This window comes from Pipistrellus hanaki (genome assembly GCF_964339955.1).
Source record: "Pipistrellus hanaki genome assembly, chromosome: 3".
NCBI classification, from domain to species: Eukaryota; Metazoa; Chordata; class Mammalia; order Chiroptera; family Vespertilionidae; genus Pipistrellus; species Pipistrellus hanaki.
The window spans coordinates 10,624,499-10,638,490 of record NC_140505.1 but is presented as its reverse complement, the minus strand read 5'-3'; the positions used below and the strand labels follow the sequence as shown (position 1 = coordinate 10,638,490).

Here is a 13,992-nt window from a genome sequence, read left to right as displayed (position 1 = left end):
AAACGAGCTAAACAGGGGTCTTCAAACTACGGCCCGCGGGCCACATGCTGCCCGCAGAGGAGTCTGATCCGGCCCGCCAGGTTTTTTGGGCAGTGAGCGCAGCCAAGGTGTTACAGTAGGAATTAGTAGTTCATATAGTCCGGCCCTCCAGCTCTCTGAGGGACCGTGATCTGGCCCCCACTTTAAAAAGTTTGAGGACCCCTGAGCTAAAACATGTAATCAGCCGAAACCGGTTTGGCTCAGTGGTAGAGCATCGGTCTGTGGACTGAAAAGTCCCAGGTTCGATTCCGGTCAAGGGCATGTACATTGGTTGCGGGCACATCCCCGGTAGGGGGTGTGCAAGAGGCAGCTGGTCGATGTTTCTCTCTCATCGACATTTCTAGCTCTCTATCCCTCTCTCCTCCTCTCTGTAAAAAATCAATAAAATATATTTTTAAATAAATAAATAAATAAATAAAACATGTAATCACTTAACAGTATGTGAAATAAACACTCAAAAAGGAATTAGTAGAACCATATAGCTACTTAAACTGAATATTTACATACCCAATTCAAAATTAAATCAAAACCAAATCTAAAAATATTTACATGCCAAATAAGATTAACTGCTTCAGAAGGAGAGAGGAAATGAACATAATATTCTTGAGACACATTATTTGCTAAGCTCTGTGTTACAGCTATTATAAATTTTACTTGCATTTAGTCCTCATTCTGTGTCTCCCAGGTAAGTACCATATCTGTTTTGCAAATGAGGAAATAATCTTAGATTCATTAACTTGCCTAAGGCCATGGCACTTTAAGAGAAGAAGAAGATTCCTTCGCAGGTCTCTCAGACCATTTCCATGCTACATTTAGATTTCCCCTATCGCTTATAGAATTGCTGGAGCATGTCTAAATCAAATCACATACTTTGGAGGCACAAGTTTTACTCAAAGAATAGCTCCATCAGAAAGTTACAATTGAAATGGTTGAAATGAGCACATTATAAATAATGTTTAATTATATAAGATTTTTTTATGAGATAGCATAAAAGATAACATTTTTAATGTTTAATTATATGAGATAAATCTTTAACATTTATCCCACTTGTGTTATGCTCTCTATATAGAATGTAGCATAATGATTTGCCCCTCCTAACTGATCACTTTGTCGTCTTTTTCTTGTTTCCTTTTCCTTTACTTGGGTTCATTCTGAAATGTGACGCTTCATTTGGCCCTTTGTGCTCGATGTCAGCGTCTTCAACTGTATGGATACCATTCACCTACTAATAGTGTATGTACAATAATTTAAATATTCTTTATGTGAATATCCCTCTCGTTATACTTGATGATGTTATTTTGTTATATAAAACTATCGATATATCTGCTACTGAAATGTTTAGGAATTTATTGAAAATGATAAGATGCAACCAAGCCAAATTTTTTAAATTTCCTTCCTATATTTATGATAAGACTAAAAATTTACAGAGTAATTATATATCTTTAATTTTAGAATGAAATAAAAGTGGAGTGAACAATAACCAACAACTTTGGTAAATAATTGAAATTTTATAATTTTCACCAGTATTTGAAGAGTTAAATACAAATTATGGAGCAGATTTTTAGACTGTGCTCCTGCAAACACAGGCATTTTAAGAACTAGGTCTACATATCTGACATACATTATTTTCTCAATTCTGATACAGAGGTATGTTAATAGATAGACTTTTCTTAGTTTTCAGTATTTCTCCCATTTTTTTTTTTTAATAAAACCTTTGATCCCTGCCTATCACCTATGGTCTATACAAAAGTCTGGTATAAGCTGACATTAGATATGTTTAATCTATCAATGTATCATGTTATTTCTCAAAGAGGATTATGATTTTCAGACTCTTCTCTTCCTGACAAAGTTAGGAGTTCTGTAAATGATCTTCCAATGTACTCTTCTTATGCTAAGCTTTGTTCTTTGCTTTCTCTTGGAAAGTTGAGCTTGTTGGTTACCCCAGCTACTAAACAACTAAGAGTAGGCCATGCCCCTTTTGAATGTAAACATGCACGATCCATTTAATTTCCCCAAGGTTAGAAGGATCTTTCAAATTACCTAAGTTCCACCTGAGAGTAGGCCTTTGAATTCAGGGTGATGGACTCAGCATAATGCAGATCAGAGAGTTCAGTTATAGTGTGCGGCTCTAAGCAGCTGTGCTGCCTCCTGTGTTGGATAATCAAAAGTCCAACACACAAAGCCTGACTCTGTTCTTGATTTGAACCTATGCTGGAGGCTGATTCGGCATCACGTAAACCTCAGATATCTTGCCAAAGTCGAAAGGAGTGGATCTAGAATGGGACCAAGCCAAGTCCATGGGACCCTAGGACGGACTAGTTATTTTGATTCTTTACAAGACGCTTAAATTTTTTCTGCAAAATTCACAACTGTTTGTCTTTAAATATGGTCTATCATTTTCTTAAAATTTTAAAAAGAGTTCTTTATTAATCATTTCAAAAATTGGTAAGAATATGAAAGATAAATACCTTGTAGTTTATAATACCATATGTCCTGTGAAACGTAATAAATGGTAATACTTAAAACTTTATTATTTATTTTTCTAATCTAAAATGTCATTTCATGAGCCATTTTCCAACTATGGCAATTTATAGTTTTCCTTTAAATTCATAATAATAATTTTCAAAAAATGCAAGCAAACAAGGAAAATTCATTTAAAATTAGAAAAAATTCAGATAGCCTAAAAGTTTATATGAAATACGACTGATGTATGTATTGCACAAATATATTACTATTATATAATATTATGAATTAACTGGCACCATCTGCTGGTTTCCAGAGTTGTAGATGAACTGGAGTGATCAAGTATCTAATTTGAGTACAGTTCATGGAGCTAATACAACCTAAGATTCTAACCTTGGGAAGAAGTTCCTCGGTAAAGGCAGAGGCCCTCGACTTTTACTAGAGACAGAGATTCTGTGCCCTCTGTAGTATCCTATTCCAGAATTTAACCACTCCTGCTGTAGATTCTATCTGTATTCTGTCAAATTATTTTTGGCTATTGCTTTGAGTAAACGGGTAATTTAGTTTTACCCGTTTTGGAACATCATTACCATACAACTTCCTGTTCCAAACAACCCTGATTCTTTTCATATTTCTGACATAGCCAACTGTTGATTATCTTACTACTGTAATGAAAACACATATTACAAATTCAAAAGAATAAATAATGCGAAAGTGAAGTATATTTGATTTTCTTATGCCTTTTGTGACTTTTTAAAGTACTTGAAGATTATCTTAGTTACCCTATATTCATTGTAGTAAAAAAAATGTACTAGCTTTTATACAATTTTTGACACATTTTGAGATGTGTTTTATGAACCAAAAAAATGTTAATATTTATAAATGATCTGTGTTTGAAAGAAATATGTATGTTCTAATTTGGGGATTAGGGTTGTATTTTTAAGATAATTAATGTATCAAATCTATATTAGAACAAACTTATTAATTAAATGTTTTAAATATCTGTTATTTCTAAGTTTTGTCTGCTAAATCTTTCGGTTAGTATGTAAAATTATGTTACAATAATAGACTTGTCAATTTCTACTTATAATTGTTATTTTTTATTTATATACTTTTAAACATTGTTATTGCCTATTTAAGAATAGAAATTACTTATGTCTTTTTAGTGAATTGACTCTTCTATAATATAGTAGCCCTAGATATCTAGAAATGTTTTTGTCTTAAAATCTATTTCGTTGTTAAATAAATATACCACCTTTATTTTTATTAATATTTTGTGTTTTTTTATTTTTCTATTTTCCCTCTAATGATAATGAAGCTTTTCTTGATTTTTAAAATATATTTTAGTTCAGAAGTGTACTGTTAATAAAATAAATAATAATAAAAGTTTGATCACCATATAGCTAAAAAGTAAATATTGCCATGTCTCAAAAAGCTCCTTCATATTGTCTCTCTAATGATAATCCTTTCCTCTTCTCCAAAAGATAACTACAGAAATATTGTAACTTATATGTAAATCACTTCTTTGCAGTTTTACCACCTATTGCATCATAAATCATATAATTTAGTTTTACCCATTTTGGAACCCATATAAATGGAATCATATTATAAAAGTTTTTCATGTTTCTTCTTTGACTCAACATCATGATTGTCCATTTCATTTTCATTGTTGTATCTAGGTCTAGTTCATTCACTGTTATTGCTGTAAGCAGCAGTTCTCAAACATTTTGATCTCAGAACGCCTTTACATTGTTGAAAATTATTGAGTACCCAAAAGAGCTTTTGTTTATATTAGTTATGTCTATTTATATTTATTAGTGTTTACTATATTACAATAGAAGTTACAACTGAGAAATTTAAAAATATTTATTATCCATTTTAAAATAAAAACTCACATGTTAACAAACATTTTAATGAAAAATAACTTCAAAAATATAGTGGGGATAGTGGCATTTTACATTCTTTGCAAATATATTTAGTGTCTGGCTTCATAGAAGACAGCTGGTTTCTCATAAAAGCTCTGCAGTCAAGCTGTTGCAGTATGTTATTTTGGCAACAAATACTCTCAATTGCTTCCTTTGGAGTGACAGCCTCACTTAAAAAAAAAAAGTCTGCCAGATACCAAAGTCTAAACAACCATAGTTTGTCTATCAGTTGTTCTTTCAAGTAAAAATGATTGTTCATGAAAAGAAGTGACTACTTTCCTTTTCAAGACTAACCATCACACAGATGTTTTTTCTGAAGACAATCATATGACTTTAGTAAGCAGGAGAAGCGCTTTATGCATGCTTCCAGTCTCTCCACACCAAATATTGAAATACTAGAGGCCCGGTGCATGAAATTCCTGCACGGGTGTGTGTGTGTCCCTCAGTCCAGCCAGTACCCTCTCCAATCTGGGACTGCTCGGGGGATGTCCAACTGCCTGTTTAGGCCCAATCCAAGTAGGGCCTAAATGCGTAGTCAGACATCCCTCTCACAATCCAGGACTACTGGCTCCCAACTGCTCACCTGCCTGCCTTAATGGTTGCCCCTAACCTCTTTTGCTTACAAGCCTGATTACCCCCTAACCACTCCCCTGCCAGCCCAATTGATGCCTAACTGCTCCCCTGCCAGCCTATTTGCCCCTAACTGCCCTCCCCTGCAGGCCTGGTCACCCCTAACTGCTCTTCCCTGCAGGCTTTGTCCTTCCCAACTGCTCTCCCCTGCAGGCCTGCGTCGCCCCCAACTGCCCTTCCCTGCAGGCCCGGTTGCCCCCAACTTCCCTCTGCCAGCCTGGTCACCCCCAACTGCCCTGCCCTGCAGGCTTGATCACCCCCAACTGCCCTCCCTTGCAGTCCTGGTCCCTCCCAACTGCCCTTCCCTGTTGGCCTGATTGTCCAACTGTCAGATATTTCTCTCACAATCTAGGACTGCTGGCTCATAACTGCTCATCTGCCTGCCTTCCTGATTGCCCCTAACCGCTTCTGCCTGATGACCTGATCACCCGCTAAGCACTCCCCTGCCAGCCAGCCTGATTGATGCCTAACTGCTCCCCTGCTAGCCTGATTGCCCCTAACTGCCCTCCCCTGTAGGCCTGGTCATCCCTAACTGCCCTCCCCTTCAGGCTTAATCACCTCCAACTGCCCTCCCTTGCAGGCCTGGTCCTTCCCAACTGCCCTCCCCTGCTGGCCATCTTGTGTCCACATCGGGGAAGCTATCTTTGACCACATGGGGGCAGCCATCTTATGTGTTAGAGTGATGGTCAATTTGCATATTACTCTTATATATGCACGGTGAGAGCCAGCTAGTTTACCCTGAAGGGTGTCCCAGATCAGGGTGGGGGTTCCCTTGGGGCATGGAGCACCCTAGGCAAGGGGCCTGTGGTGGTTTACAGTCTGCCATGCATCTTCTGTAATTGAAACTTTGTAGCCTTGAGCGGAGGCCAGGGCTGACCAGGAAACTTGGCTTCCTCCATTGCCAGGAGCAACCCAAGCCTCCTGCTCTCTCCAGCTCCATGGCCACGGCCATTTTTGTTGGGATTTATTTATCTTGTATAATTGAAACTTCGTAGCCTTGAGCAGAGGCCAGGACCAGTGAGAGTGGGTGGAAAGCTTGGATTCCTCCATTGCCAGGGAATCCCAAGCCTCCTATTTGCTCCAGCCCCTTGGCCTCCGCCATATTTGTTGGGTTAATTTGCATACTCGTTTCTAATTGGCTGGTGGGCGTGGCTTTGTGTGTGTGTGGCAGAGGTACAGTCAATTTGCATGTTTCTCTTTTATTAATGTAGATTCTGGTCTTCTGGCTTCCATTGACATTGAAAAGTCAGTTCTAAGTCTAATTATTATTCTTGTGTAAATCATCTTGTTTTCTTTCTCACTACTTTTAAGATTTTTTTTTTTTTTTGCCTTTGGTATTTTATAATTCTATAGTAAATTTTTTTTACTATTACCTGTTATGAAATTTATTGAACCTCTCAAATATGAAGATTATTTACTTTTATTCTTGAATATTCATTGAACTATCTGTCTTTTACCTCTTTTAACAAAGTTGTATAACTACCCTAGACTCTGGTAAGGAGGCCTAAAGCTCACAGTCATCAGAGGCACTAAGACTGAAGAAATTCTTTGCCAACTTTTCTACTATTTACATATCATAACATTATATCTGTTTTATAATTACAGAACTCACTTATATTGGGCATATTCCCCTGTCAGTCTTTCCTTAGCCTGTGTGTGTATGTTCTGATTTTGTGTTTACTTTGCATTTCTTGCTATTAAAATCTATTCTAATTTTTATGGCTACCTTACGTTTATTTTAAGTATTATATTTTTCTGGTATTAAAGATTTCTACTAGTTCTGCATGTTATGAAAATTTACTCTTAATTACATCATCCAAACCATCAATTAAGTCATTAAGTATTGGCTCCTGAATAGACACACATATAGAAATCTATGACTGTGCCAGGAAAAGCACTAATATATTAGCCATATTTCCCTGTAATTGCATACCATATCTTTATTTAACACAAGGCATGATAGTAGTTGCTATGAAAACATTGCCCCTTCCTTCAGAAACTTCATAATTTTAAAAGATTTTACTGCAGTTATTCCATTGTATATTCTAGCAAAATTTAACCTGAAGCTAAATAAAAAGTTGGAAAGCTTTCTGCAGGATTATTATTATGTTCTAAATAAGAACTTTATTTTGTTTTAAAAAGTGATATATTATCTTTGCCCTAACCAGATAGAGCTTTGGCCTGCAAACTGAAGGGTCTCAGGTTTGATTCTGGGCAAGGGCATGTACCTTGTTTTTGGCCACATCCCCAGTGGAGGGTGTGCAGGAGGCAGCTGATCGATGTGTCTCTCTCATCGATGTTTCTCTCTCATCGATGTTTCTAACTCTCTGTCCCTCTCCCTTCCTCTCTGTAAAAAAAATCAATAAAATATATATATATATTTTAAATGATACATTATCCTGATAGATGAATCTGTAACTGGTCATATAAGCCTTCACTATCTTTCTCTGTTTTATTCCCTCCTCCCCCAGCAGTTTAAGAAGGAGCATCATCCAAATAAACAGAACAGTCGTACCTCCCACTTGTCTTTCTCTGCTGACCTAAGTGTAAAATATAGCAACACTAAAAGGAGAAAATAAAAAATATTCTAATGCCACCATTCAGAGATAATCAGTGTACTGGAGTATACTTACCTCTTTTCTATGCACAGGAAATATGTTTTTTCTATAGAGATCCATGTCAGTAAAGTTTATAAAATTGATTTTATACCTTAATAGGTTTTAAATATTTTTCTAATGTCATCAATGTGTGTGTGTGTGTGTGTGTGTGTGTGTGTGTGTGTGTGATGTTGACAAGTGTTTGGAAGTAGGGAAGGGGCTTCACAAAGCAAGTCATCCCTGTAACCCTCTGAAGAATAATATAGTAAGTCTTGTTTTCTAGCTTGATTGATTTAATTTTCCTTTTCTTTATCATATATTAACCTTCTGAGTTACAATTTAAAAGTATATCCATGTTCAAAATGTTTGGATAATATTTGTACAGTATTTAATCTGACTACCCTTTATTGAGGTTCTAGCATACCTACATAAAAGAAAGTGAACTGTGTTAGTTCTATATTCAGCTCATTTTACTTATTTCGCTTATAATTTCAGTTAAAGCTTGTTTGGTTATTAAAAGGGGTGATGAGCAAAATGTCATATGGCTAAATTTACACTTATGGTAATAAATATGTCTTTGTTATACTAGTATACGTGACTGCTGCTGAATAATACTATACTATTAACATATTTAAAGATTTTATTCAAATACGGGCAATAGGCAGTGTTTTCAAGTAAATAATGAATTGAAACTTAGATCTTTGAAATAATCCTCAGATGCGTTATAATTTTATTAGTGGCATCAGACTTTTAAAAATTAACACACATACACACATAAATAAAAGTCATCAGCTGCTACTCCTAAGGGTACCGTGCTGCATTTTCTTCCCACAATAATCAAAGAAATTCCAAGCCCAAGAACCTGGGAAGCCTTCCCTGATAAATCTGGACAGAAACTTACATTTAAATATTTTTGAGTCTTTATAGACTCCTAAGCTTGTAGTTCTGCATTTTCATATGAAGATTAGACTACACTTCTTAGTCTAGATATCCTTTTCTTCAGACTAGCCAATATTGAGGTCGAAGCTAGCGTTCTCTTCTTCTGGTAATAGCAAGTACCTTGTCTATTCACAACAGACACACCTATCAAATTCCTAAGGAACTCTGAGTAAACTGGCTTATCTCTCCTTGACAATTTCAGATTAGTTTAAATTTTGTTTCCCTAAAGTGTGGACAGGTTATTTTGATCCTTTGATGCACTAACACCATATATGCCAGCCAACAATAATTTATTTCTAAATTAATCATGGTTTTTATTGGTTGCTACAAAATTCCCCAGATCGTCTACAAATGAATTGACTTCACATCAGGCATGAGTAAAATATTCATTTCACACTTTCTTAGAAGTTACGCATGTTTCAGTAGAAGGGCATGGGGGAAGGGTGAAGAATATGATTCTTCTTGACAAAGCCACATTGTCCTTAGAAAGAGTGGTTATATACCATTACACCTTTGAAAATACCCAGGGTTTACCATTAGTGTAATATAATACTGTTGTGTGCAGCAGAAAACAAAAGGAGGTAAGCTAATGTGTTTTCTTTTCAAGGTTGAGTAGAAAAGATTTAAAGTGTATAAATTGCCATCCTTTGTGACTACCCTTTAGATTTCAGCTGTGCTTCTTAAAACTTCTACAGGTACTTAGACCAGATGCTGAGGAACTTGTCTCCAGAAGCTACTGGGATACACTGAGACGTAACACAAGCCAAGCACTCTTTTCAGACCTCGCAGAGGTATAATTAAACCTCAACCAAGTCGTTGTACTGTTTGCCATTTTGTTCATCTCATCCTCATTTTATTTTAGAGTCACAACGATGGAACCAAAGATATCTTTTATGTTTTTCCTTTCCTCCAGCAAAGCAATAATTTCTCTGTGTGAGTGGTGTATTTGAGTATGTCAGCTGTGCTGGCACAGATGACAAGGTCACCTGTATCTAGGTTAAATCCACTTGCTTGTAGAAAACATGACTTTCCAACTTAATTAAAAGGAATTATTGTTATTTTTAACTTATGGATCACTTTTAGACAATTTGAAAATGCTGTTTTATATTTCACAGATTCTTCTCACCGTTTAACTTGCAATATTTCATGAAATGATGAAACTTCGGTAAAAGATAGCTAATTGCTAGAGTTACGCAACATTTAAACAATTAAATTTCCTAATCATCAGTAGAGAGTAGCTTAGTGTGGAGCTGGTGTGGTAGGAGCAGTCAAGGAAGGGAGGACATTTCCTCCTGACATTGTTCAGTGCATGGGAAATAAAAAGCACACTGACTGTTATTCATGCTGGTTTTGAATTTTATGGAGACACCTTATTGCTGCGCTCAGACTGCTCCCACCACCCTGCCCTGATTATGCCGCTGTTCATAGGGATTCGTCATTTTAAAAGATGGGCTGTGTCTTGTAGATTAAACAGTAATTTATGTTCTTCAAATCTTTTTCTTATTGACTTGAGAGACAGAAGCATCAGTTAACAACAGTCCCATTTATTTATGCATTCATCAGTTCATACATCTTTGTGTCCTGATCAGTGATGGGACCTACAACCTTGGCATATCAGGACATTGCTTTAACTAACTGAGCTATGTGGCCAGGAGTTATTTTATGGTTTCTATTGAGATTTTTTTTAAAGAACTTTTTTAGAGATGACTATCATCTTATCACAAAGGACTTTCCAGTAAATACTAACAGATATATCTCTCATTAGTTTTTTTCTTTGAAAAGTTGGTTTCTCGTTTCTTTTTCTAAAGTTTGACTTTTAAAGATTACACCTAAAAATATCTAGAGAAGTAAATTGGATTGGGTATAATTTGTTATTTATATATACAGTGTTACATGACTAGGCCAAACGCTTAGAAATGTTCGATTTTTTGTCAGTTGTGTTCAATTTTAAAATCCCCAAAGAAATAAAGCTTTCCCCTATCTCTAAACTGTGTTTGATATATCAGTATGGTATAATTATGGTGAGCAATTACTCTTTTTAAATTACCTTTTAAATTTGAAGTATTTTTAGGCATAAAGTGGTAATAGACATTCTACTTATAGATCATTTAGAGGTGCTTGATTAACTTTAATCATCTGTGCAGACACACATTGGAAGTGCTTAATTCTGTGATCATTTGTGCAGGCACAAAGCGAAGGCACCACTGTGAGCCTTTACTTTCCAGAGTCTAAAAGTAAGAGCCATTCGGGACACCAGCCCTCCGAGGCTCTATGAGCCACTGTGGCCTCGCTTCTAGCCAAGTCGTGTCACTGTTGTCCCTCCCCGTACCAGTCTGTCCACCTCTCAGCCTCCAGCCAATCTTTAATCTCATTTAACTCTCCTAGAAATTCTCGGTTCGACACAATCTGTTCATTAGATGCTGAATTTAATTTATATCCTGGAGGTTTAGTATCAGAAGACCAGGCAAATTTTACATACACTCAAAGGTGCTAAATGATATAGGTTCTTTTGAAGGCGTTTATTACTCGGATGTGTGCTAGAGCTGGCTTTTTGGCTTCTCACAGCTAATTCTGCACAGCTCTTCCTAACTCATCATCCTGTTAAATCTCGTTGGTATCTTGAAAGTGACCATGATGGGAGTATTAATATCATACAAATGGGCAAACACTATCCATTGGGCTTTTTGTCCAGAAGAGCCAGTTTACCAGCACACTGTTGGCTGTAGCCAATCCACACTATAATCATAAGCTCCTAGATTAACGAGTGAATTTATTCAAGTATCATGAAAGTAAATCTTATGGAGAAGAGAAAGTAGGAAAGAAAGAGAAGAAAACAAAACAAGCTATATTCCAAAAGAAAATGATTATTTGAGGATTGTCTGTTACCACCTTCCCATATTAGAGAGGATACAGAATAAACTATGGTTAAGTTACAAATCATTCTAATTCCTCATAGGTTAGTACTGATGCTGGTATAACACTGAATTGTTTATAGTATCAGTATTTCAGGATTCAAATTGGTTCAGAAAGAAAGCTTAGAAATCTATTTGTATTTCTTTGTTTCTTGTATATTTAAAATGTAAATCTTGAGATAAGCACTTTTCTTCAAATATTGTAGGTAAATTTGAGATTAGCCTCTCAAATTTTTATGCCAGAGCTGTTTTTAACAATAGGTGATTTTCGATTATAGTAAATCCATATTATAATGAAAATTAATATGCCACAGATAACACTACTTTCTAACCAAAACAATAGGTAATACATTTATGTAAGCCTCTCAAACAATTGTTGAGTACAGTCTGAATACAAAATTTTAAAAACCATTTTGAGTTTTATAGATAAAATTAAAAAATTTTTGTTTGCTTTAAACTTTATTCATCCTTAATAAGTTTCAATAGATTATTCAGAACCTCTGCCAACAATCCTCCAGCCCTGGGACAGAGCTTAATAAGATTGGAATCAGTAAAAATATGTTGAAATGATATCCTTAAAACTCTTTATTTTAATAGTTTGATATTTTTATTTTATGCAAATTTACTAATTTATTTCATTTTTTTATGAAATCATTTAAAATACGTTTTCATCAAAACAAAGTTAGATAATGGCCTTCCATGTAAATGACCCCTGGGATTCTTTTGTGGCAGTTTCTTGCTTTCTTATGAAAACACCTGAATTCATTTTAGTTTAACAATGAGCACAAGAATCAAAGGGATGAAATCTCTATTTTAGTCCCAGCCCTCCTGTGATGCAAGTTATATAACACTGTCAGGATACCAAGGACGCTGGTGTAGTTTTCAGTGACTCCCAACAGTACTCCATTTCATTGAAGGGGGGCACTTTTCACCGTTCCCATTTTCTAATTTTTCTCTCTCATGTCAAACTTTTACTTATGCCTCTGTGGCTCTGGATTATCTGGATAAGTGCAACCTAAGTCTAATAAGATTTTCATGATGAAAGACTGTAAATGAAGATCTGCTGTGCTCTGTGGGCATGAGAAAAACTGCCTGAATGAGGTCATTATTTAAACCTGTGTAAGACAAAGCCATCTTATTCCCGTGTGTTAGGTCTCAAGGTAAAGGACAGCACGGCACTAGAGAAAGCATTCCATAATTATGTTATCTGAGTTCACTAACTTTTGGTCTTCCTGTAACCTCTCATTTTAAGGCATCTTTTTTTCAGATCTATATACCATTATATGTGTAGTTTCAATAACAAGTTTAAGTGTACCACATAAAAAAAAACATTTTTTTTGTAATAAGCTTCAACATTATCATCTTTTTTATCTGAACTTCTTAAAATACATTGATTTAGCCAAAATAATAGTAGCTAACACTTTTATTGGGCCTTTATAATGTGCCAGTTAAAGTACTAAACGATTTACATGTGTTACCTAATGCAATAATTCTTTATAGTAGACTAGAGGCCCAGTGCACGAAATCTGTGCACTGATAGGGTCCCTAGATGCTGCTGACCAGGGCCTCTCTCCCTTCCCCTGGCTTCCCCCTGGTCAAACTCCAGGACAAACTCCCAGTCAAGGGGACAATTTGCACACTACGCTTTTATTATATAGGATACTTTTGTTATTCCTGAGGATAATATCCTAAAGAGACTGACTTCACCACAGTCGCTTAAACTAATAAGGAAAAAGGTCAGGACTCAAAGCCAGACTCTGACTCCTGCGCTTCATTGTATTCGCTCACAACACTACTTGGGAAGTAAACAGCTTTCTAAAACACAACCCTCCTCCTCTGACCTATTTTGTCCCTCCCACGTTCTGTTTTTTTAGCTTCTAGATGGATACCCTAGTTCAGTGGTTGGCAAACTGCTGCTCACAAGCCACATGCGGCTTGCGAGCCCCAGTTTTGCCGCTCTGTTGACTAATGTCAGGGTTCTGGCTGAGAAGTAATACATTTCAAATATGTCCCTTTTAATAGAGAGAATGGTAGTTATTATATAACTCTTAATTTGCAGGATAATACATGGGAAAGGTACAATTATGTGAAATTTATCATTTTTTACCAGGATTTCTAAGATAGATATGAGTTAATGGCCAAATAAAGAAGGAAGGGACTGGAACAGAAGTGGAAGGTGGGAGGAATGGAGGGAGGGGAAGAGGGAAGAAGGGAGGGAGGGAGGCAAGGAAAAGAAAGGAAAAACCTATAAAGCTACATAAAAGGAAATAATGAACATTTTCCATAAGCCATTGAACTTTATAAGGACTATATAATTAAGCTATTTTAAGAATACACTTGTTGGAACTTGGTTTATCAAGTTGAATGGGAAAGGAAATACCCTCTGGAATTTTTCAAAAAATGTAAGACTTTTCTTTGAAAAAAACTGTAGGTGATATAAATTTCAAAGTATTACTGCTGTAGTTTCTCCTTCAAATTATACTATCT

General features: G+C 35.9%; 1 protein-coding gene across 2 annotated transcripts in view; it reads left to right on the top strand.

Moving 5' to 3' along the window:
- Positions 1-13,992, top strand: part of MICU3 (mitochondrial calcium uptake family member 3) — a 62,661-nt gene that overhangs the window by 36,554 nt on the left and 12,115 nt on the right. For both annotated transcript variants that reach the window (XM_084879241.1, XM_084879242.1), the window contains 2 exons: positions 1,234-1,272; positions 9,289-9,384. In XM_084879241.1, the coding sequence (XP_084735367.1) occupies positions 1,234-1,272; positions 9,289-9,384 (135 nt within the window). The remainder of the gene's footprint in view (positions 1-1,233; positions 1,273-9,288; positions 9,385-13,992) is intronic.